At 40.4% G+C, this 26,473-nt stretch overlaps 1 protein-coding gene across 3 annotated transcripts in view; it reads left to right on the top strand.

The window, feature by feature from the left end:
- Nucleotides 1–26,473, top strand: part of rhbdl1 (rhomboid, veinlet-like 1 (Drosophila)) — a 295,879-nt gene that overhangs the window by 60,789 nt on the left and 208,617 nt on the right. Inside the window, exon 1 of one of the 3 annotated variants that reach the window (XM_073060402.1) lies at nucleotides 18,648–19,053. The exons of the other annotated variants lie outside the window; for them this stretch is intronic. Coding sequence (XP_072916503.1) covers nucleotides 19,015–19,053 — 39 coding nt within the window. The 5' untranslated portion in view covers nucleotides 18,648–19,014. Of the gene's footprint in view, nucleotides 1–18,647; nucleotides 19,054–26,473 lie in introns of those variants that run through there. 3 annotated transcript variants of the gene reach the window in all.

Raw genomic sequence — 26,473 nt, 5'->3', positions numbered from 1 at the left:
AGCATTTCAAAGATACTGGACTGAAGCCTGCAGATATCCAACTAACAACTTGTAGTGGAGAAAAGAAATTCTTAACAGTGAGATACATCAACCGACAAGCCACATTGGGCTTGTGTGTGGTAAAAACAGAAGGGCCAACATTGTGGAGCCATAATTGGCTGAAACAGCTACAACTTGATTCAAGATCCATCCACTATTTACATGCCACAGTTCCTGCAATAAAGTCAACTGAAAGTGAATTAAGAAAGATACTGGATGATGCCACAACAGTGTTCAAGGATGGTATTGAAAAACTCAAACATACCAAGTGTAAAATAGTGTTAAATGAAAATACCACACCCAAGTTTTTCAAAGCCCATCCAGTTCCTTATACCACCCGTGATACGTAGCTAGTGAGCTAGGTCACAGGAAAGCAAATGGAATTCTTTTCAAGGTTGAGTGGAGCCTATGGTCAACGCTAGTGGTCCCAGTAGCTTAGAAGAATGGGTCTGCCAAGCTATGTGATGACTTTAAGGTCACTAACAACCCAGTACTGAAAGTAAGTCAATACTCTCTGCCCAGGATAGAGGATATCTTAGCAAATCTTTCTGGAGAGGCAAAGTAGACTTCCAAGGTTCAAATGTTCATTTTATTATCAAAGTATGCATGTAGAATACAATTCTGAGATTTGTCTTCTCCAGATAGCCATAAAATATAGAAAAGCTATAGAAGTAGTGGAAAGAAAGACATCAATCCCCACCCTCCAGCGCAAAAAGAAAAAGAAACAAATCTCACAAACCCCAAACACCCCCCCCCAACTACTCCCTGGCCAAAAAGATAACAGATCTCCCAAACCCCCCAGCCCGGCAATCTGCAACAAGAAAGAATGGGCAAGAACATGAAAAAAAAACATACAAATGAAAGAGGCCAATATCAAGTACAGTCTATTCCATAAATCTCAAAATTTTGATAGCATCCCTGAGAGCATCGGGACCCGGCAGCCTCTCGGAGGGAAGAGACTCTAACCAGCAGCCCCTCCGAGGGAAGCGACACAAACCAGCGGCCTCTCTGAGGAAAGCAACATGAACCAGCAGCCTCTCCGAGGGTGATGACACGAACCAGCGGCCCCTCCAAGGGAACCAACAGGATCCAGTGGCTCCTTCAAGGGCAGAACCATGAGCCAGCAGCCCTTCTGAGGGAAGCCACATGAAGCAATGGCCTCTCCAAGGGAACTGAAATAAACTAGCCACCTCTCTGAGGGAAGCAACTTGAACCAGTGGCCTCTCCAAGGGCAGCAGCACGAACCAGTGGCAGCCTTGAGGCAGTGATATGAAAAAAACTGAAAAATTTACTAAAGAGGATATACTCTCCCTAATGCAAGTTGAAAGTCTCTCTCTTGCGGCAGAAATGATCAAAAGGAAAGCCAGAAAAGATACCACACTGTCTCAGGTTGACATGGCAACCCAAAACGGCTGAAATGTGCAGCAGAAATCCCAGTTTCCCCTTATTTACCAGGGCTGAGATGAACATTCCCCTTGATGGGTTTGCCTTATGTGGCAATTGAGAGTTGTACCAACCAAGATGAGAGCTAAAGTTCTGTCGGTCACCTAGGCATGGTCAAAATGAAATCATTGGCTTGAAGTTTTGTCTTGCAGTTTCACATAAATCAGTAGATTTAGCAGTATGCCATACACTGTTCAGGATGCTAACATGTCCAGAAGATGCCAGGAGCAGTGCTTCCCACCCCTGGGGATAAGCTGCATTGCCCTGGTAGAGTGCTCACCCTTGTCAGGACAGAATTTTTCCCACAAGAGTAAAAAAATCCTCCATCACGATTAAATCTTTAGGTGTGAATGGGCCAATTTACAATGAACAATTCTGAGGCTGTCTGTGTTCTAATTGTATAGTATATACTGTGTATATATTTGAGATGCATTCTGTTTTGAGTTGGAGCTTTAATCTCTCGCTTCAACAGTCGGAGGTACCCACCTGCTTAAGCAGATTTCATTTATTCTGATGCTAAGAAGAATATGGTAAACTGCCTCAATGACTATTGTCCAGTAGCACTTACATCCGGTGATGAAGCAGTGGTGATGAAACATATCAACTCTTGCCTGAGAAGTGACTTGGGTCTGCTCCAATTTGCTTACTGGTGCACCAGGTCCACAGCTGATGCCATCTCATTGGCTCTTCACTCAGCCCTGGACAGCAAAGATGCATATGTCAGGACAATCTTTATCGACTACAGCTTTGCTTTCAACACCATCATCCCCTCAAAACTAATTAATAAGCTTCAAGACCTTGGCCTCAATACCTCCTAGTGCAATTGGATCCTCAAATTGCTCACTTGCAAATCCCAGTCGGTGTGGATTGGCAACAACATCTCCTCCACACTGGTGCACCAGAAGGCTGTGTTCTCAGCCTCTTGCTCTACTCAGTTTACACTTTACACTTATGACTGTGTGGCTAAGCACTGCTCCAACGCCATATTCAAGTTTGCTGATGACATCACTGTCATAGGCCACGTCAACCGGGTGACGAATCAACTCTGACTTCTCTTCTTCCTTTCCATTCCTGATGAAGGGTCTTTGCCCGAAATGTCAACTGTTTACTCTTTTGACCTGCTGAGTTCCCCCAGAAATTTGTGTGCATCACTTTGATTTAATTTGTTACTTTATAATTGGAGCATGCAGCTGTCATCTGAGTGGACAGAGTCAGAGTGGTCATCTTGAGGCTTTAGCTCTTGCAGGCTTCAGTGAAGAGAGGCTTCGGACAGAGAAAGCAAAAGAAAGGCTCTAGGTTAAGTTTTTTCCCCTTCTTTATATCTGCTCAGCTAGGATGATAGAGATGCCAGGTGTGATAAATGAATGCTCCTCTTACAGGATGTGGGAAAGCAGGGAGACGTCCAGTGTCCCTGACAACTACACCTGCAAGAAGTGCATCCAGCTGCAGCTTCTAACAATCTGTGGATAGACTTCAGATCATTTGGGAGGCTGAAGACATATAGAGAGTTAGTTACGCTCAGGGTGCAGGTCATAGGAAACTGGGTGACAGTCAGGAAGAGGAAAGGGGTTAAGGAGCCAGTGCAGAGTACCCCTGTGGCCACCCCACTCAACAACAGGTAAATCACTTTGGATACTTTTGGGGGGGAGGGGTGGGTTGACCGAACAGAGGAAAGTCACAGTGGTCAGGTCTCTGGCACTGTCTGCCCCTGTGACTCAGAAGGGAAGGGGGGAAACGAGGCATGCTGTGGTGGTAGGGGATTTATTAGTAAGGGGAATGGACAGGATGTTTTGTGAGTAAGAATGAGATTCCCAGGTGGTATGTTACCTCATGGGTGCCAGGGTCTAGGATATCTAGGATCAAGTCCTCAGCATTCTTAAACGGGAGGGTGAACAGCCAGAAGTTGTGATCCATGTACATAGGAACCTGTGGCATGGGTAGGATAACAGATGAGGTTCTTCATAGGGAGTTCGGGGAGTTAGGTGCTAAGTCAAAGTGCAGGACCTCCAGCATTGTGATCTCAGGATTGCTAGCCATGCCACGTTTCTAGTGAGGCCAGAACTAGGAAGATTATACAGTTTAATACATGGACAAGGAGTTTATGTAGGAAGGAGGGCATAAGAGTTTTGGATCATTAGGCTCTCTTCCAGGGAAGGTGTGACCTGTACAGAAGGGATGGTGTGCACCTGAAATGAAGGGTTGTTAAAGTTGTAATTGGGGTTTAAACTAGAGTTGCAGGGGATGAGAACCAGAGTGCATGAACAGTTAGTGGTGAGGTTGTGTTGCAACGTAAAAGGCGGACAAAATCGAAAAAGGTGAATACGGGAGTGAAGGCGTTGCATTTGAATGTGCACAGTATATGGAATAAGGTGGATGAACTTGAAACACAGGTGAAGATTGACAGGTATGATGTTGTAGGCATCACTGAATCATAGATAGATAGATAGATAGATACTTTATTCATCCCCATGGGGAAATTCAACTTTTTTTCCAGTCCCATACACTTGTTGTAGCAAAACTAATTACATACAATACTTAACTCAGTAAAAAATATGATATCATCTAAATCACTATCTCAAAAAGCATTAATAATAGCTTTTAAAAAGTTCTTAAGTCCTGGCGGTAGAATTGTAAAGCCTAATGGCATTGGGGAGTATTGACCTCTTCATCCTGTCTGAGGAGCATTGCATCGATACATAGCACCATCCAGAGACAGAGAAGCAGTAACCTGTCGCTGAAACTGCTTCTCTGTCTCTGGATGGTGCTATGTAGAGGATGTTCAGAGTTATCCATAATTGACCGTAGCCTACTCAGCGCCCTTCGCTCAGCTACCGATGTTAAACTCTCCAGTACTTTGCCCACGACAGAGCCCGCCTTCCTTACCAGCTTATTAAGACGTGAGGCGTCCCTCTTCTTAATGCTTCCTCCCCAACACGCCACCACAAAGAAGAGGGCGCTCTCCACAACTGACCTATAGAACATCTTCAGCATCTCACTACAGACATTGAATGACGCCAACCTTCTTAGGAAGTACAGTCGACTCTGTGCCTTCCTGCACAAGGCATCTGTGTTGGCAGTCCAGTCTAGCTTCTCATCTAACTGTACTCCCAGATACTTGTAGGTCTTAACCTGCTCCACACATTCTCCATTAATGATCACTGGCTCCATATGAGGCCTAGATCTCCTAAAGTCCACCACCATCTCCTTGGTCTTGGTGATATTGAGACGCAGGTAGTTTGAGTTGCACCATATCACAAAGTCCTGTATCAGTTTCCTATACTCCTCCTCCTGTCCATTCCTGACACATCCCACTATGGCCGTGTCATCAGCGAACTTCTGCACATGGCAGGACTCCGAGTTATATTGGAAGTCTGATGTGTACAGGGTGAACAGGACCGGAGAGAGTACGGTTCCCTGCGGCGCCCCTGTGCTGCTGACCACCGTGTCAGACCTACAGTCTCCCAACCGCACATACTGAGGTCTATCTGTCAAGTAGTCCACTATCCAATCCACCATGTGAGATTTCACCATTTCACCATGGCTGAAAGAAGACAATAGTTGGGAGCTTAATGTCCAAGGCAATCACCAACAGTAGTTTTCCTGAGAAAAAAGGTCTTAAGGTAATGAAAGCATCTAGGATTTAGTTTTGTACATGTAATGCCCTGGTTCACATGGTTCATATTTTCTCTGTTATGCTTTTCTGTTCTCTGTGTGAGCTGCTTGTTCGGGTTACTGTTGAAGATAAGCGATAGGAGAAATGTGTGCCATCCAATTGGGATGAATGGATTCAGGGGAGGTTTCTCTGGTGAGGGACACTAAGGTTGGGCTTGGGGCTTTTGAGGGGGGAGAAGAGAGAAGACGCTGGAAAGAAAAGGTCGGAGGAGTCGACCCGGAGTGGGGCTGAGATTCGATGAGAACCAGGGAGATCGAAGGAGGATTGGTGGAGGGGAAACCGTGAGCTCCAACTTGAGCACATTAGACTGTTTCATTTAAAATGGGCCCTTTTCTTTTTTTACTTTCTCTTTACTAACCCTTTAGTCAAATTAAGAATTATAAAGCTAGATCTTTTATTTGTATGCAGTGTACTGTCTGTTATTTCGTGGTACATATTTGTAACAGTGTGACAAATCACGCAGCATCCCCACAAACGGGGATTTGAGGGGGCTTGCACTTCAATCTCCCACGTTTGGCGGGGCCGGAGAGTGTCTTTCCTAGACTCACGCAGCCGACAGAACCAGAGTGTTAGATACATAAGATCAAAGTTGAAGTATAAATTGCAATGTAATATTTTCCTTTTTTCATTACTTAATTTTAAATAGCATTTCAAATACCCTACAGGTTCCAGATGGTACCTCCATTGAAAGTTGGCAGTAGAAAAAGTTCAGTGCTGGTATTTCAAGTCTTCTGCCAGTACTGTTAAAACTCTGGAAAGGGTATAATGCACAATAAAGAACACAGAGCCATACAGATCATGGACCAGGATGCCAATCTGAACTAATCCCATCTGTATGTACACACTCTATATACTTTTATTCATTGCATTTTCACATGAAAAGCATCTTAAGTACTGCTGTTGGATCTACTTCTACTACTTCCCTGGCAGTGGGTTCCAGCCATCGATCATTCTTGGTGTAGAAAGATGCCTTTCAAATCTCCTTTAAACTTGCCTCTATTTACTTTAAACCCATGCTTTATAATATTTGAAATTACCACCCCAGGGGAAAAAAAACTCTAGCTATCCCACAATATCTATGCCTCTCATGATTTTATATACATCTATAAGGTTGCTACCCAGTCTCTAATACTCCAGATAAAATAATTCAGCATATAACTGATATTTTTACATTAAGTAGTCATTTATATTAGACATCTGCATAAATGATTTAGATAGGAATGTACAAGACATGGTTAATAAGTTTACATCTGACATTAAAATAGGTGGTACCATAGATAATGAAGAGATTTTCAAAAATTATGGGGGGTTTTAATTAGCTAGATAACTGGGCTGGGGATGGCAAACAGCATTTAATTCAGATAAGGGCGAGGTGTTGCATTTTGGGAAGTCAAATCTGGGTAAGTCTTTCATATTGAATGGTAGGCCCTGGGAAGTGTTGTAAAACAGAAGGATGCAGGAATACAAGTACATAGGGTAGTTCCCTGTGGAGTCTGTCAAGGTGGTGAAGGCAGCGTTTGGCAACCTGACATTCTTCAGTCAGGGTATTGAGAATACGAGATGGATGCAGTTGTACAAACGCTGCTGAGGCTGCTCTTGGGAAATCGTGTGCAACTCTGGTGATCCTATTGTAGGAAAGATATCATTAAGTTGGAAAGAATGCAAAGATTTATAAGAATATTGCCAAGACTCATGTTTTCAGGAGTGGTTGGGCAGGCTAGGACTTTATATCTTGAGCATAATAGACTGAGAATTGACTTAATGGAGGTGTATAAAACCACAAGAGGTGTGCATAAGGTGAATGTACGCAGTCTTTTGGTTATAGGGCCAGGGAAGAAAGAACTAGAGGAGATAGGTTTAAGATGAAAGGGGAAGTATTTATAAGGGACCTGTGCAGCAACATCATTATACAGAGGTTGATGTATGTATGGCATCAGCAGGCAGAGAAAGTGGTTGAAGCAGGTAAAATATTATTTAAAAGACATTTGGACAAGTACATCAATGGCTAAGGTTTTGAGGCATGTGGGCTAAACACAGGCAAACGGGACTAGCTTAGATGCACAACCGAGTTGGTGTGGATAAATTGTGCTGAAGTTCCTGTTTCTATGCCGTATTACCTCATAACTTGAGCATTCAACCAGTGAGCGAAAGACAACAAACTGCGCAAATACAAAAAGAAAGAAATAATGATAATAAATAAATAAATAAGCAATAAATGTGGAGAATGTGAGCTGAAGAGTCCTCAAAAGTGAGTCCATAGGTTGTGGGAACATTTCAATAATGGAGCAAGTGGAGTCGAGTGAAGTTATCCCCTTTGTTTCAAGAGCCTGATGTTTGAGGGTAATAATTGTTCCTGAACCTGGTGGTGTCAGTCTTGAGGCTCCTGTACCTTCTTGCTGATGGCGGCAGCAAGAGGAGAGCATGACATGGGAGGTGGGGGTCCCTGATAATGGATGCTAGTTTCCTATGACAACCCTTTCGTATAGATGTGCTCAATGGTGGGGAGGGCTTTAACCATGATGGACTGGGCTGTATCCATTACTTTTTGTAGGATTTTCTATTTAAGTGCATTGGTGTTTCCAAACCAGGCTCTGATGCAGCCAGTCAATAGAGTCTCCACCACATATCTATAGAAGTTTTAAATATCATACCAAATCTTCATAAACCCCTAAGGAAGCAGAGGAGCTGCTGTAATTTCTTTGTAATTCCCCTTATGTTCTAGGCCCAGGACAGGTCCTTCGAAATGAGGAATTTAAAGTTGCTGACCCTCTCCACCTCTGATCTTCCAATGAGGACTGGCTCATGGGCCTCTGGTTTCCTCCTCCAGAAGACAATAATCAGCTCCTTGGTCTTCCTGACATTGAGTAAGAGGTTGTTAAGACACATTCAGCCAGATTTTCAATCTCCCTCCAATATGTTAGACCATAAGACCATGGAATTGATGGTTTTGTTGCGAAGTTTTCAGGCATTACAAAGGTAAGTGGAGGAGCAGATAGTTTTGAGGAAGTAGAGAGGTTACAGAGGGACCTAGACAGATTAGGAGAATGGGCAAAGAAGTGGCAGGTGGAATACTTTATTGGGAAGTGTATGGTCATGCAATTTGACAGAAAAAATGAAAGGGTTGACTATTTTCTAAATGGAGAGAAAATGCAAAAAATGAGGTACAAAGGGACTTTGAAGTGTTTGTTCGGGATTCCCTAAAGGTTAACTTGCAGGTTGAGTCTTTGGTGAGGAAGGCAAATGTGGTGTTAGCATTCATTTCAAGAGAACAAGAATATAAATGCAAGGACGTAATGTTGAGACTTTATAAAGCACGGGTGAGGCCTCACCTGGACTATTGTGAGGCATTGATGAGGCCTTACTTGGAGAACTGTGAGCAGTTTTGAGACCCCTAACTAAGAAATGTTGTACTGAAGCTGGAAAGGCTTCAAAGGAGGTTCAGGAAAATGATTCCAGGTTTGAACAGCTTGTCATGTAAAGAGCGTTTGATGGTTCTGAGTCTATATTCACTGTAATTCAGAAGAATGAGGGGTGATCTCATTGAAACCTATCGAATGGTGAATGGCCTTCACTGAGCAGATGTGGAAAGGATGTTTCCGATGGTGTTTCTTAAGATCAGAGGACACAGTCTCAGAATAGAGGGGTGTGCTTTAAGAATGGAGATGAGGAGGAATTTCATAAGCCAGACGGTCATGAATCTGTGGAATTCATTGCCACAGGCAGCTGTGGAGGCCATGTCTGTATGTATATTTATAAAGAGGTTGATAGGTTCTTGATTGCTCAGGGAATGAAGGGATACAAGGAGAAGGCAGGAGATTGGACCCGAGTGGAAAATTGAATCAGCCATGATGAAATGGCAGAGCAGACCTGATGGGCCAAATGGCCTAATACTGCTCCTATCTCTTATGGCCAAAAGACATAAAGACCATAAAACATATAACAAAATTAGATTCCTCATTCCCATTTAAAAGGACATCCCTCTATTCTGAGACTGTGTCCTCTGGTCTTAGGCTGCCCCACCACAGGAAGCATTCTGTCCACATCCATTTGATCAAGGCTTTTCGCCATTAGATAGGTTTCAATGAGGTTACCCCTCATTCTTCTGAATTCTAGTGAATACAGGCCCAGAGCCATCAAACACTCTTCATATAACCAGCCTTTAAATCTTGGAATCATTTTTGTGGACCTCCTTTGAACCCTCTCCAGTTTCAGCATATCCTTTCTCAGATAAGGGGCCCAAAGTTGCTCACAATACTCCAAGTGAGGCCTCACCAGTGATTTATAAAGTCTCAACATTACATCCTTGCTTTTATATTCTAGTCCTCTTGAAATTAATGCTGACATCACATTTGCATTCCTTACCACAGACTAAACCTGCAAATTAACATTTAGGGAATCCTGCACAAGGACTCCCAAGTCCCTTTGCGCTTCAGTTTTTTGTATTTTCTCTCCATTTAGAAAATATTCAACCCTTACATTTCTTCTAACAAAGTGCATGACCATACACTTCCTGACACTGAATTCCATCTGCCATTTCTTTGCCCATTCTACTACATTGTCTAAGTCCTTCTGTAGTCTCTCTGCTTCCTCAAAATGACCTGTCCCTCCATCTTTCTACATATTGTTTGCAAACTTTGCATCAAAGCCATCAATTCCATCATCCAAATCATTGATATATAATGGAAAAAGAATTGATCCCAAACATACCCCTGTCGAACACCACTAGTTACCAGCAGCCAACCAGAAAAGGCTCCCTTCATTCTCACTCTTCACCTCCTGCCAATCTATAATTTCTTTCTCCATGCTAGAGTCTTTCCTGTAATACTATGGGCTTCATAGCTTGTTAAGCAGCCTCATTTGTGGCACCTTGTCAAAAGGCCTTCTGAAAATCCAAGTACACAACATCAACTGATTCTCCTTTGTCTATCCTGCTTGTTGTTTCTTTCCAACTGATTTTGTCATGCAAGATTTTCTGTTGAGGAAAACATACAGACTATGGTCTATTTTATCATGTGCCTCCAAGTACCTTGAGACTTCATCATTAATAATAGACTCCAACAACTTCCCAACCACTGAGGTCAGACTAACAGGCCTATAGTTTTCTTTCTTCTGCCTCTCTCCCTTCTTGAAGAGTGGAGTGACATTTTCAATTTTACAGTCTTCCAGAATCATTCCAGAATCTAATGATTCTTGAAAGATCATTGCTATTGCCTCCACAATCTCTTTAGCCACCTCTTTCAGAACTCTGAGTGTACATCATCTGGTCCAGGTGACATCTACCTTCAGACCTTTCAGTTTCCTTCTCTCTAATTATGGTAACTTCACAACCTTCATGACCCCAACAGCTGGAACTTCTATTATACTGCTGGTGTCTTCCACAGTAAAGACCAATGCAAAATACTATTCAGTTCGTTCACCTTTTCCTTCTCTGTCATTACTACCTCTTCAGCATCATTTTCCAGTGGGCCGATATCCACTTCATGTATCTGAATGAACTTTTGTTATCCTCTTTAATATAATTGGCTAGCTTACTTTTGTATTCATTCTTTACCTTCTTAATGACTTTTTAGTTGTCTTCTATTGGTTTTTAAAGCTTCCCAGTCCTCTAACTTCCCACTAATTTTTGCTCAGTTGTATGCCCTCTCTTTGGCTTTTATGTTGGCTTTGACTTCTTTTGTTAGCCACAGTTGTATCCTCTTTCCTTTAGAATACTTCTTCCTCTTTGGGATGTATATATTCTGTGCCTTCCAAATTTTTTCCAGAAATTGCAACCATTGCTGCTCTGCCGTCATTCCTGCCAGTGTTCTTTTCAAATCAGCTCTGGCCAACTCCTCTCTCATGCTTCTGTAATTCCCTTTACTCCACTGTAATACTGATACATCTGACTTTAGCTTCTCCTTCTCAAATTTCAGGGTGAATTTGATCATATTATGATCACTTTTACCTTAAGTTCTTTAATCAATTCCGGGTCATTGCACAACATACTATCCAGAATAGATAATCCTAGTGGGCTCAACTATGAGCTGCTCTAAAAAGCCACCTTGTAAGCACTCTAGAAAAACCCCCTCCTGGAATCCAGCACCAACCTGATTTTCCTGATCTAGCCGCATATTGAAATTCCCCAATACTATTGTAACATTGCCCTTTGACATGCATTTTCTATCACCTGTTGTAATTTGTGGCCACATCCTTACTACTGTTTGGGGGTCTCTATTCAGCTCCCATCAGGGTCTTTTTACCCTTGCAATTCCTTAGCTCTGTCCGCAATGATTCAACACTTTCCAACCCAATGTCACCTGTCTAATGATTTGATATTTTTTTACCAAAAGAGCAATGTTGCCCCCTCTACCTTCCTGTCTGTCTTTCAAGATGTAAATGTGCTAATCTCCTGTGTCATTTCTATCATGAAGCGTCAAGTATTTCTGATGCCATAACACGTTCTGTATTTGTACCGTGTGTTCATAAGCATTTGAAATGATTTTTACTGGACACTTGAGTATGAAGTCTCCACTGTTGGAGCTGAATATAATAATATCTGGCCTTGAGGTTTGTACCCTGTGCAAGAATGTATTTTGACACCATTTCAAGTTGGTCTGCAAGCTTTAATAAAGTGCTGTACTTGCATATATGTGACAAGAAAGTTCAGAATCTGTGCCATCTGTGCCTACCAAATGGAGCTTGATTGGATTATTTCTCAATGTGTATAACAAGGCATTGTGCATTTTTATATAATTCACAACATCACATATACCATGTTTGGAAAACCAGTTAAGTAACCTTTTTGCATTAAGTTTTGAACAAGTTGCTTTTTACCTTGTATTTTCTGGCCATTGGGTAGAACAATCCAGCTGTTAGTTACAATAATGAGTTTTGATCCTTAAGCTGCTTTATGTTCCATATGCTTTTCTCTCCTAAAATATCCAAAAAGATAAGAGAAAATCACATTACATTTCTCTGTATGCTTGCCTTCAAGTTTACCTGAAGTGGAAATATATAACATTTTCAAAAGTGATCAGTGTGTGGAACTGCAATAGTATTCTTGGGGAATACATCACTCTAGACATGGTTGTAATAAATTTGTTCATGGGTATTCATTTGTCGAGCCAATGCTTTGACAGTATCAATCATGAAATATTGTGAAAATTACTATGTATGATTGGGTGTTCATTGAATTGTACCTTTCTTACAATGGAATAATAGTTACCCTTCTTTGAAACAAACTGCATCCAAACTATCTGCCATCCATGCTAGTTATATGCCAAATATTTCTATCAATATTATAATTTTTTTTCTGTCATAGCTGCTTTCCACTTGGATTGAGCACTGAAATGGATGGTTGATTCTTTATCCCGTGTCATTCTTAAACAGAAATTGCTAAAAGTGGTATCAACGCCATTCAGGATTTTAAAGGAACACATACAAAATACTGGAGGAACTGAACAGGTGAGGCAATATTCGAGTTTCAGGTCAAGACCCTTCATCAGGACCCCTAAAATATCTCAGCCTGAAACATCAACTGTTTATTCCTCCCCATAGATGCTGCCTAACCAGCTGAGTTCTTCTAGCATTTTGTGTGTGCTGCTCTGGATTTCCAGCATCTGCTGAATATCTTGCGTTCATGATTCTAAAATTTGCTTAACAACGCCAATATGAAATGCAACCCAAACCTGTTCTTGTTTGTTATGCCTCTTTATGCCTTGTGGTGCATCGGGTGGCAACCTTGCTGTTTCTGTAGCATTTTCATCTGTTTTTTTGCGAGGCTGAGTTGCTAGCTCAACCCAGCATGGATGGAAAGCTTGCAAGGAGCCGGCTGGATTGAAATCCGGCTCCACTTGCTTTGAAGTCCGGTGCAGATGCTACCACGGCACTAGCTGGTAAAACTTTTCTTGGCTACCTAACATAGTCTGGGTCTGCCTCACAGTTAAGGAGGTTTGGAATTAAGCTGGTTAATCTTCATTGCTTCCCCCTTAAGATAATTATAATTTCTCTTTGTGTCAGAAAAGAAGATTTATATTAAATATTCTAGGTGTCACTGGGACCCTGTATAATTATAGCAAGGTATGTTTATTCTTGTGCTCAATTTGTCTTGCTATGAAGGCCAATACGCCTTTTGCTTTGCTAATTTCTTGCTGTTAACTTCCACTGATTCATGTACAGGACACCTTGATCCCCTGAACACAACATCTTGCAGTGTCTCACTAAACAAAAAACATATGTTACTTTCCTATTTCTTTGTACCAGATGTGTGACCTCAAATTTTGCAAGGATACCTTGAAAGTTTGCTTCGAGAAAAGAAATGTTATATTAGTGAACTAGGAAGAACTGTCTAGCATCAAAGCAATAATATCACTTTGATTACAGGCTCTTGTGAAGGAAATCCTCATGGTCAAGAGATTGAGGAAAATTGTCAAAACACTGGGAATGCTTGCTTCCTTTTGTTCTCATTGTACAGAGCAGTGGGAATGACAGTCAAGACAGTGGGGTGCTCCTTTTGCAGGATGTGAAAAGACAGGGAGACATCCAGTATCCTGGACTGCTACACCTGCAAGACGCGCATCCTGTTGTAGCTCCTTTTAGACATTAGGGAGCAGGAGCTGGATGACCTGCAGCTCATTTAGGAGATGGAGGAGTTGATTGACAGGGAATATAGGTAGGTGCAGGACACAGGTAACTTCGAGACTGTCAAGAGAGTGAAAAGGGATATGCAGCCAGTGCAGGGTACCCCTGTGTCTGTTCCCCTCAAAAACAAGTAATTTGTTTTGGGTACTTTGGGAGGGGATGACCTAGTAGCGAAAAGCCACAGGATTCAGATCTCTGGCACTGAGTTTAGCTGCATGGCTCAGAAGGGAAGCTGAGAGAAGAGACAAGTAGTAGTGATAGGAGATTCAATAGTTAGGGGGACAGATAGGTGTCTGTGAATGAGAATGAGATTCCTGGATGGAATGTTGCTCCTAGGTGCCAGGGTCAGGGCCATCTTGGATCAAGTCCATAGCATTCTTAAGAGGGATGGTGAGCAGCCAGAGGTTATGGTACCAATGGCCTGACAATGGTCTTGTCAGCCTTCCATCACTTATCAGGCTGGAAGGCTGACAAGACACTACAAAGTGAGTTTCAGGAGTTAAGTGCTAAGTTAAAGGACAGAACCTCCAGGGCTGTGATCTCAGAATTGCTACCCACGCCATGTGCTAGTAAGGCTAGAAATAGGAAGACCATATAGTTTAACCCATGGCTAAAGAGATGATGCAGGAAGAAGGGCTTCAGATTTTTGGATCATTGGGTTCTCTTTGAGGGAAGGTGGAACCTGTACAATGGGATGGTTTGTACCTGAATTGGAGGGGAGCCAATATTCTTTCAGGAAGGTTCGCTAATGTTGCTCCGAGGGGGTTTAATTAGAGTTGCAGGAGGATAGAAACCAGAATGCCAAGGTAGCCAGTGGAGTGGGGAGATTTTGAGAGAACAGAGATTTTCTGTTCCTGTTAGAGTAAAAGGCATGGCTAACAGTTTTAGGGAACGTTGGTTGTTGAGGAATATTGAAGTCCTGGTTATGAAGAAGAATGAAGAAAATAGCAGGTATAGGCAGTGAGGAACAAGTGAAGTATTTGAGGGGCATAAGAAATGCAAGGGGGCACTAAGGAGGAAAATCGGGGGGCTAAAGAAAGCATGATTTTGCTCTGGCAGATAATGTGACAGATAATCTCAAGGACTCTACAAATATATTAGAAGTTAAAGGATAGCAAAGAACAAAATTGGTCCATTTGAAGACCAGCATGGTCATCTATGTAAGGAGGTGAAAGTAATGGAGGATTATTTTTTGCATCTGTAGTTACTTGGGAGATGGATATACAACTGAGGCAAGACATTAGTGAGGTCATAGACCATATCCAGATAACAGGAGGAGGTGTTTGCTGTCTTGAGGCAAATAGGGTGAGTAAGTCCCCTTGCACTTAGTGAGAGGCAAGTGCAGAAATGACAGGGCCATGGCAAAGATATTTAAGATGTTCTTAGCCATGGGTGAGGTGAAAGGACAGCTATTGTTGTTCTGTTGTTCAAGAAAAGCTCTAAGCATAAGCAGGGAAAATATGGGTTGGTGAGCCTTACGTCAGTAGAGGGTAAATTATTGGAATACATTCTAAGCGACAGGATGTATATGTATTTGGATAGACTGGGCCTGATTAGGGATGGTCAGTATTGCTGTACAGTATATGTGGCAGGTTGTGTCTTACCAATTTTACAGAATCTTTGGAGGAGGTTCCCAGGAAAGTAAATAAAGGAAAAACGGAACACTATTTGCATGGACTTTGGCAAGGCCTTTTACAAAGTCCCGCATGGGAGGCTGATCCAGAAGGATCAGTCGCTGGGCATTCAGGGTAAAGTAGTAAATTGGATTCAACATTGCTTTAGCAAGTAAAGCCAGAGAGTAGTATTAGATGGTTGCCTCTCTGACTGGATGTCTGTGATTAGTAGTGTGCTGCAGGGATTGGTACTGAGTCCATTATTTATCATCTGCATTAATAATCTGGTTAATAATGTGCTAAGCTGGATCAGCAATTTGCAGATGAAACAAAGATTGGAGGCAGAGTGGACAGCGAAGAAGGCTATCGAAGTTTGAAATGGGATCTGGACCAGCTGGACCAAAATGACAAATAGAATTTAATGCAGGCAAGTGTGAGGTTTTGCACGTTGGGAGAACAAGCCAGGTTAGGACTTACTCTGTTGAACAAAAGGGTACTGAAGAGTGCAGTTGAACAAAGGGATCTTGGAATTCAGATCCACAATTCCTTGAAAATGGATCAGATGGATAAGGCCATAAAGAGAGTTTCTGGCACATTCACATTCATAAATCACAGTTTTGAATACAGGAGTTGGGATATTGCAAGTTGTATAAGACTTTGGTGAGGGAAAATGTTGACAATTCTATGCTATTTTGGTCACCTACTTACAGGAAAGATATCACTCAGATTGAAAGTGTGCAGAAAAAATCTACAGAGACTTGAGGACCGGTGGGTTCCAGTCGCTTCCCTCGGGGTTTGAACTGTTGCTCTGCCTGAGGCTCTCGGAGATGTTATTGAAATTCTGAGATTTATGGATTGGACTGTAGTTCAAACTAACTGTAGCTCATATTGGCCTCTTTCAGTTCTATGTTTTTTTAAGTGTTCTCGCCCATTCTTTCTTGTTGCAGTTTGGCGGTCTGGGGGTTTGGAGTTTGATGTTCTTGGTGCTGTTTCTTGATCTGTTACTTTTTGTGCAAGGGAGATGTTGGTGGGGGGGGGGGGGGGGGGGGTGTGTGTGTGTGTGTGTGTGTGTGTGTGTGTGTGTGTGTGTGTGTGTGTGTGTGTGTGTGTGTGTGTGTGTGTGTGTGTGTGTGTGTGTGTGTGTGTGTGTGTGTGTGTGTGTGTGTGTTCCAACTACTTCTACGGTCTTTGTGTATTTTATGTCTGTCTGGAGAAGACAAAACTCAGTGTTGTATATACTTCAATAATAAAATAACCTTTGAACCTTTGGGCATTATTCCTTTGAGTATAGAAGAGTAATTGTGGTTTGATAGAGGTATACAACATTATGAGTGGGGTAGATAGGGTAATTGCAAGGAGGCTTTTTCCACTGTGGTTGGGTGAGGTGAGAACTAGAGTTCAGGGGTTAAGGGTAAAAGGTGAAATACTTAATGGGAACCTGAAAGGGAACTTCTTCACTCAAAGGATGGTGTGAGTTTGGAACAAGCTGCCAGTGCAAGTGGTGGATGTGGGTTCAATTGCAACATTTAAGAGGAGTTTGGATAAGTCTGGAGAGCTATAGTCCAGATCCAGACTGATGGACCAGATGGGCTGAAGGGCCTGTGGTGCTGCTCTATGACTCTATAGTTGTACATTCATCGGACTCCCCTCTCACTTGCCTCATTACACACCAACACACAATAGCAATATCTTCAGATGAATGCCAGAGAGCACCTACATTAACAATATGAAAGGCTGTACTGGTCATGAGCAGTTTGTGACATTTTCCAGGAATAGGCTGAGATATTATAGCTCACATCATGTTTCCAGAGAACTGGATTTTAAGTCTGAATGCAGGTTGGGGGCGATGAGAAAGAGAACAACAGTCAGGAGTCAGTAACTGAGGCCACACGATGAATTTACATATCCAAAGAGGTAACCTTGCTGAACTGTCATAAAAGAAAATTCCCTGGTTGTCTGGCTTTTATTCTTAATCGTTTTTAGAATATTGATGTGAACTAGCTAGTTTCAATAGGGTATTTAAAATTTCAAAGTTGTCTTATCACTTAAGTTGTGCTCCTCGTATAAATGGAACAGTACTTTCATAATCAAAATATTGAAATAACCAGTTGTAGCAATTGAAATTATTTTTGAATACCTGGCATACAACTTATAATAATGATTTTATAAATTATAAGGGCAATATATGGGACAGGAATGGCAGGAGATAACATTGAAGTGCTCTTAGGAAAGAAGGGAGTGGGAATATCAAAACACTTTTAGATGGAAACAGGAAATGCAGCTTCAGAAGTTCATTACATTTGAAGTGAGACCTTTCAGCCACAAAGTTTCTGCATTCGGGAGAGTGGAACTGGTGATAGCCCCCGAAATTAAAACATGCTGATAGACCATTGAGAAAATGACTGCAGTAGGAAGTGAAATGATTGTTCATGGGAAGTTAGTCCTTATGGTATGGTTTTTGCTGGATTTCCCTTTGGAGTAGGACACAGAGGTTATCTTGTACTACTTCGATGTAGGGAGAAAAGTAAGGTGCTTGTTGCTACAATCAAGATTGCTGTTACATCAAGAATGCCATAAGCTCTCAACCTTAAATAAAAGCATGTCATTATAGAATAAGGAATTCTACTTTGTTGTCATTTACTGAGAAAAAAAATCCCTGCTCAGGACTTTGACGGAGCTGATCGTAATCACATTACCTACCGGATGTAAATTTAGAGGGCAGGGGTTGACTCCCGTCCCACAACACAGACATAGCAGATGTCAGATTTGTATCAAAGGAAAATTGGTGATTTTTAATAAACAATTGCATTAGCCTGGAATGATTTAAAATTGAAGTTAATTGTTGCAAAAAGCACGTAGAAAGGAGTGCTCTGATTGAAATTCAATCAGTGCTCAGCTGTCAATAGAGTAAAGTATTAATCCTACACCCTGTACCATGTTGAGATAAGACTCTTGTTTCCACCTAATTATTCATTCTGATGTGGAGGAGGTGCTTCTAAAGGACAGAAGAGGTCACCAGATTTTCTCCTTGATTTGGTTTGATGCAGAGGCACTAAAAAGAAGGAAAAGGGAATAAGAACCTTTTTTTAAAAATAACACAGACTTTAGAAATTTTCTATTATTGGTGTAAGATTAATAAAACAATATAATGCCAGCAATTTAATTGAGAGGGCTTATGAAAGGTATTGAAGCCTGGAAGGGGTTAATACTGAAGTCTTTAAGATGCTGTATATCTCTCCATTTCTCTGCAGAGCAGCAGTGTGTGCCTGTAGGTCCCTGTATCAGTGCTGTAAGTGTAATTATGTTCGGGCAGGGCCCACCATCTTTCATCAGAGGGAGCTACTGAGGCAGCAGCTGTGTGAAAAATCCTACAGTGAACGTTCGAGCCATGTCATTCATTATAAATCTGTTTGGACATGATTGGCTGCACCTCTTCTAGGAGCTTGTTGGCATTCTGTTGTGTAGATGTTGGCTATTGAAGGACATTGTGCAGAGAAGGCCTGGATCCGGATCGGTACTGCCTTGCAAGCTCTGCTCAGTGCCTGTGAGTGATTGTGCTTCTATCTGAGTGCTGGGAGAGGCAGAGAATTCTTGCCTGGTGTGTGTGCAGCAAGCTCAAGGTTGTATATGGATAGGAGCTCCCTGCTTCAGCTCATACAGGAGCAGGTCAGTATGTCTTCAGTCACTTGCCGACTGGGATCATCCTCTTCCAGAGTTCTCATCTTTCATTTCTGTGAAAAACCATCTCATATTTAGAATCACAATCTACATTTTATATGGCATTTTACATTTTATCTGTCTGATTCAACAATTAGCTAATTTCAGGGCAATGTGATACTGAAGCTGAGGGGAGTAAATGTAAAAATTTTGGAAAACATGAGGAGATTTTGAAAAATCAAAAGTAAGAGGAAAGTCAGAGATCAAATGATTAAACTAACTAGACTTTATCCAGGAGTGAAACAGCGAGAGATATATAGGGGAGGAATGTTCTGAATTATAAAATGACAAAAATGAAAAACACTAAAATTAAAAGGGAAAATGTCATTATGTGGAATAAGAACAACTGAAGAAGGGAATGAAAAATAAGGGATACGATAAGTAAAAAAGAAAGAAATCAGAAAGTGAAAACAAAAATGACAATCCAGTGAAGCAGCCGACTGATGGAGAAAATTTCGAACAGAGGAGCAGTCAAAAGCAGATCCCACTGAGAATAGGCTGAGGACTCTCAAACTCTTAAAACTGTTTTGGCATTGTTTATAAATAAGATTTTATTCAACTGTAATTCTATATCATTCAATCATTAATTCTATATGAGCAAATGTGCAGAGATTTAATGAAATTAAACAAAATTTAAAGAAAACGTGGCTCTGTCTACACTATAGTGCTTATTTCTTTTAACACATGCTTGTTAACTCTACATTCCCATACATGGCTGCCTCTTTTCTTAATTTTATCTTACATTCTTTAGGGTGCAGTATATATATTAAGATTTTGTATTGCTTCTAAAGTAGAGCCACACCAATAGTAATTTAACAAAGCATACACATCAGACTAAGCTACAAGTGATTTTATGACTTCCTCAGCTCTGGATTAAAGTGTCAGAAATGTTATGCTAAAAGATTCATTAACACAGCAATTGCTGATGGTCGTAAAAATACTGTCTTTCAAGAAATATTATGCTTGAAGTGATAATTTTAAAGGAATTTATATCGTCGCTCATTTCATCACTGTTGCTACAAATGATTCTATTTTTGAATGCCTGATTATGCATTGTACAATTTTTACAAGCACTGTCAATGTGTAAAAGATGACTGACATGTTCTGGCCTGATATTTTTCAGCAAGCTATTGCATAGGTGGGTAGTTGGAAAATATTTTATTCTGCAATCGGAATTATGTTCTGATAGCAATGTCTCAATCAGAAATTGTGTGTAATAATAATGTTGAATAAAGAAGCTCTTTGGAATGGGAATGAATAAGAAGTGATTTGGTAAATTGGATTTCTGTGTTATGGGAGTGAATGAATTCTGATGTAGTCCAAAGAAATTTTACAGAGAGTTTATGGGAAATTACTTTGCCTGTTGAAATCTTATGGAATAGGAATGTCAGGAAATTGGCCTTGTTTGTTATAATTCTGGATAACAATAATAAATTAAAGGGATCATAGGAATGTTTATTAAGTTTTATAATAATCCTTAGGACATAGGTGTAACAGACAAGTTCAGCATCCTCAGTTGCCTTTGTGAAATTTGTGTTGTACAGTCGTCATGATCCATTGTAATCTATGTGATATGTTGTTAGGGAGTTCCAGGGTTTTGAACCAGCGATGATTATGGAACAGCAATATATATAATATATACATATCCCACTAGGATACTGTATGATTTGGAGATGATGGTCTTCTCACGTACCTGCTGTCCTTTTTCTTCTAGTTAGTTGTGGTCAATGGCTGGAATTGAAGTGTGAAATTTATTTGCTTTCCTGTTACACAAAATACCATGTTGGTGCCAAGACAAATAATATCCTAATTATTAAAAAATTGTCAATAATATAAAATGCTGCTATACTTCTAACTCATCATGCATGCTGTGTTTTATTATTGGTTCTGGACTACGTGACACAAAGGCAAAATAATTTACACAGCAATATCATTTTTGGATAGATCCCAGATGTAAAATTTCTGTCTGCATTCCCAAGGCAAAAACTTCACTTTTATTAAACATAACAGCTTACCTATTCTTCTATATTTGGGCACGAACACACGTATAAAATGGGCAGAACAAATTGTAACTTATGTAGCAAAATTTTGAGAATACCTCTTATACCTAATAAAGTGGCCACTGAGAGTATTTTCGTGGTTTTCTGCTGCTGTAGCCCATCCACCTCAAGGTTCGATGTGTTCTGTGTTCAGAAATGCTCTTCTGCACACCATGTTGTAACAAAGTGTTTTCACCCGCAGAACTGCTGCTCACTGGATGTTTTTCTGCTTTTTTTTGGCACTATTCTTGGTAAACTCTATAGAGACTGTTCTGCGTGAAAATCCCAGGAGATCGACAGTTTCTGAGATACTCAAGCCATTCCATCTGGCACCATTCTATGGTCAAATGCATTTAGATCACATTTCTTCCACATTCTGATATTTAGCCTGAATAACAACTGAGCCTCTTGACCATGTCTGCATGCTTTTGTGCATTGAGTGGCTGATTATATATTTTCATTAACAAGCAGTGTACCTAATAAAGTGGCAACTGAGTGTATGTTCCAGGACATGTTCACTCTCCTTAATCCTTTATGGGCATCTACTAAGTGTTCAAACAAATCCTTTTATATTTAAACATGCTTTTGACAGTCAATTGTAAGCATCCCATAAATTGTTCTTGTTTATTGGCTATTTAACGCTGCCTAGATTTTCAGACACAGCAAGATAAATAATACATTTGTTGGACTTTTAATTGCAATTTTTTCCTGACACCCACTCCATTTTGTTTCTTTTAAAAATATTTTTATGTCAAAATAGAATCCACATTAAAAATTTAAAAGTTAATTCACTTCCAGGCTTTTGAAAGTGCTGTGCCAGATGTGCATGAATGAATTTATCAAAACTCAAAGAAAACCATTACAGATGTGGGTTTGAAATTTTGGTCTCCCATTGTTTCTACTGATTTGAGCCAGTAGGGAAGATGTGTGGATGGTGGTATAGTTTGACACAAGCAAAATGGATGCGCTGTTAGGCAAATGTCTGATGCATTTTTTTTAGATTTTACCCATGGAGCACAGTCCACGCTAACAAATGTGTTTTTTTCCAGTGTAGAACTTATCTATCTGAAGCCAATAAACAATGCTGTGTTTTAGTATGGCAAGAAATAACCTAATCTACATTTCAAAGGTGTTTTCAAAATAAGGAATAGAACTAGCAATCCCAAGCAAAGAGACTAAATTTTCAGAAAGTAGAAAGTGAGTTGAACTGGATAAATTAAGGGAGAACTTTCTAATTTTTTTTGGAATTGAGCTGATGGATGCCAATAATTTCAATCAAGAAAGCTATTGACAGAATTTGAAAACAAAAGAAAAGCAATAGGAAAAGATTATTCCTTAAAATTTGAAATGATCAGTATGGAACAAGAAAGACATATGAGAGTACTGGTTGACAATACTTTGAAATAGCGTTGACTGGAGTGAGTAAGCCTGTTCAGATTTTGTAATGTTTCAAACAGTTCAAAATCAAGCTAATGTGGTGGTAATGATGTTCCTTTATGAGGTATGATTCTACTGTTCTTATTTCTGATCTGTGGAGTAGAGAAAATATGCACAATTTTAGAGAATGTGCAAAACTAGAATGATGGACCAAATGAATTATGATAGATTGAACATGTTATTGCAGTAAGAGAATTGAGTGGGTTTTTAACATTGCTACTTTGGGGATTCTAATGGAACAAGATAAACTAGTTGAAGGTGATGGTGAAATTTTATTTATTTATTTAGTGATACAACGTAGAGCAGACCACTCTGACCCTTCAAGCCACATTGCCCCAGCAACCCCACAACCCTGATTAAACCTAACCTAATCAGAGGACAATTTTACAATGACCAATTAACCTATCTGGTACATCTTTGAACTGTGGGAGGAAACCGGAGCATCCAGGGAAAACCCACGCATTCCACGGGAAGAATGTAATGAGACACCTTTCAGAACAGTCCTGGGAATGAACTCCGAACTTTGGAATGGCCATAGAGCTGTAATAGCTTTGTGCTAAACACTATGCTATCATGGCATCCCTTGTCTAGGGTCAATTGTTTCGCCCTGTTTAGATAGTAGAAGTGGAATGCTTTCACCTGGTGTTAATTGGGGTGTATGGAAAGGGAATGAAAAGTTTTACCACCCATGGAAATGCAGCCATCTCCACCGAAGTCAGTATCATAAGACATAAGGAGAACCCAGTTAAGTTTTTTTTAAGATTGAACTAATGACAATCTCATCAGATCAGGCTTTGATGGATTCCACCTGCTACGAAAAAGAAGAAGAGGTCCTCCAAACTAAATGATTTTGTTAGAATTTTGACACTGAAGAAGTTTAGCCACTGTAGACCCAACTTTCGATTGTGACTGTGACAGTATCTGGCAGCTCCAGATAATGGCTAGTGTTCAAGCTGGCAAGCAGCACTGGCACACTTATGCGGACTTCTCTGTCCAAGAACCAATTTCCCTATGGTAACAGTAAAAGGTCAAATCAAAATCAAAAATTCACAATCAAAATTAGACTGTCTTTCAGAAAATAGTATCTTAAAATGAAATGTACATGTAAGTTGTAATCTGATATACAGTGAATGATTGGGCAGAATAAATAACTTTGGTCTCAAAGCTTTCTATCCGAATCAGTTTTAATATTACTGACATATGTCGTGAAATTTGTTGTTTTGAGGCAGCAGCATGTTGCAATACAGAATAGTAAAAAAAACTATAAATTACAATAAGTATACAAAAAATAAGTAGTACAAACAGAGAGCAAAGTAGTGTAAAATGAGAGTACCGACTGTGATTTCCTTCGCCTCAGGTCCTGTATTGGAGGTAGCAGATTAATTGTGAGAGACTTATTTCCACAACAATTCAACAATTTTATTATTATTGCAACATGCTACTGCTCTTAAGTAAATACACATTTAATGGTCTTTCATCTAACCCATTGCCAAGCAATTCGTACATTCCTAACCAATAAAGAAAAGAAGAGTAACGTCTTCTTTCAAAATGCTGGAGGAACTCAGTCAACTCAGTCCCGGTGAAGGGTCTCGGACCGAAACGTCAACTCTTTATTCCTCTCCTGACCTGCTGAAATCCTCCAGCATTTTGTGTGTGTTATTCTGGATTTCCAGCATCTGCAGAATCTCTTGTGTTTGTAAAGGAAAGATGGTTTGCTTTTGGAAGTAGTCCTAAATGAGGAGATGACAGAGAGTGGAAGTGACTTGAGATTGAATGTCATCTTTATTGGTTGCCTAAGACATTGCTGTGTGTTGCTCTAGCATCCAAGTTGGACCACCCCAGAAGAAAATGACTGCAAGTAAATGTATTAACATTAAAGTATTTTCCATATAATAAAAAGTGTATTCAGTTGTGAGCTGTCTTGGTTGCATAGTAGCACGTCAAATTTATTGCAGCTGCTGCTACTTTGCTGCAGAGCAAATAGGGAAACGCTTCAGCCCTAAAGAAAAAGGCACAGCGTTCTTGGCAGCTAGACAGAAATAACACACTATGTCTGCTGTAGAGAAGAGAATGGATTGAGAGGCCACGGATGAAGCATTTGGGGTCTCTGGGGGAAGAAATTAGGGATCTGGTGAATAAGGTACACATCTGGAAACATAATCCATGAAAAGAAAGAGCAGTACTGGAAAAAATATGACACTATTGCATAAGTCAAGGTGATCTCAGTGTTCAATAATCGCTGCTCTTTAAAGTTATTCTTCTTCTCAACCTCCCCCCTCCCACACACACACACCCTCCATCTGCAAAGGAACTGAAATGTATTTACAAACTCTCAAAGCAGTGCATGAACACACAGTCCTCCCCATCCATAAGTATCACTACCTTCCCATAATAGTTAACATTCACACTACTAGAGCAAGCTTACTCTCTTTTCCTGCAAAACCTGCCAGGAGGAAGGCAATCCAGACAGGAGAACTGCAATCTTAGACACAGCACTTCATCAGGCTTAAAGAGAAGGATCTCTTCATCATGTGCAGAAAAAAGTGTATGTACCCTTTAAATGAGCTTTTTGATTGTTAAATTATTGAAGACATGCTATTCTTGCTTAAGCACATTGGGGAGGTAAGTGAGCTGTCTCCATTCAGAGCTGCTTTTTCAAATATTCCATTGTGAGTTGAGTGGCTCTTTAAATGGCATTTACACTTCATAGGTTATGCTCCTTTTTTAATTGTAACTACTAAATGACAGCTCTGTTTTGAAATGGGCAACTCCATTTTCTGTTACAAAGAATTCAAATGTGACTTGCATAACTTATTTTAAATAGATATAGATCTGATACTAGGAAAATGTTGGACATGGTATTGAAGTAATTTCATCTTGGAATATTGTGTGTTGCTCTTATTCTAGGATGAAATTACTTCAGTACCTTGTCTAATATTTTCCTAGCATCAGCTGAATGGCCAGTGATATTAATTGCAACTCATATTTGAAATCTTTGTTGTATAATTGAAGTAATTTCATTCTGGAATATTACGTGTAGCTCTGGTTGCCATACTACAGGAGGCAGGGAAGAGATATGGGTCAAATGAATGAAAATTGCACTAGCAAAGGTAGGCAACTTAGTGAGCATGGACAAATTTGGGGCAATAGGTGCCTGTTTCTGTGCTGTATAACACTATGACTCATAAGTGATTGCTAACAGGATTTAAACCAGATTGCATGAATTTTGGATCTCATAGTCCTGGCTTTAACAGCACTAAGTAATCCAGTTTCTGGAACAAGGTTCCTAAAGCAGGGTTTTCATAGTATTAATTGTGAGCACAGCAGAAAGTACAGTCATCTCTGTACAAACAATAGGAGGAAAGATACAAGGAGGAGGAAGAGAGAATTAAAAGCAGATTATGTATCTGCAAGAAGTCAAGGAATAGCCTGTAAGTTCCATATTTTCTTAGAGGTGAGATGATGCAACTTTTTTATCCTAATTTACAAACCATGGTAGATTTTGTTGAACGTAGCCCTATTTTATAAGTTCATTTAGAGGACGGATTTTGATCCATTCATATTAATGCCAGATTCCTAGAGGATAGGGTAATTTTATGAAAGGTAATTTCCTTAACTGTCTATCTGCAACCACAAATATTGAAATAGGAACTATGCACTTCCTATAACAAAGTATATATACACTTGCTACTGACAAATCACACTTAAAAAAAAAAACACAGAAATATAGTCACAGAATCAGGACCTTCAGTCCAGTCAGAGAGGCAACCATCTACTACAGCTCTCTGGTGTCTCCTGGTAAACCAGTTTATTGAATACAGTTTACTATTTCATCTTGAAAGCCAAGAGACTGAACCTTCTGGACCAGCCTAACATGGGGGATTTTGTCAGAG

The sequence above is a fragment of the Hemitrygon akajei genome, chromosome 11 (genome assembly GCF_048418815.1).
Source record: "Hemitrygon akajei chromosome 11, sHemAka1.3, whole genome shotgun sequence".
Lineage (NCBI taxonomy): Eukaryota > Metazoa > Chordata > Chondrichthyes > Myliobatiformes > Dasyatidae > Hemitrygon > Hemitrygon akajei.
Note: the sequence above shows the minus strand (reverse complement) of the source record. Positions and strands in the feature narration are given on the sequence as shown.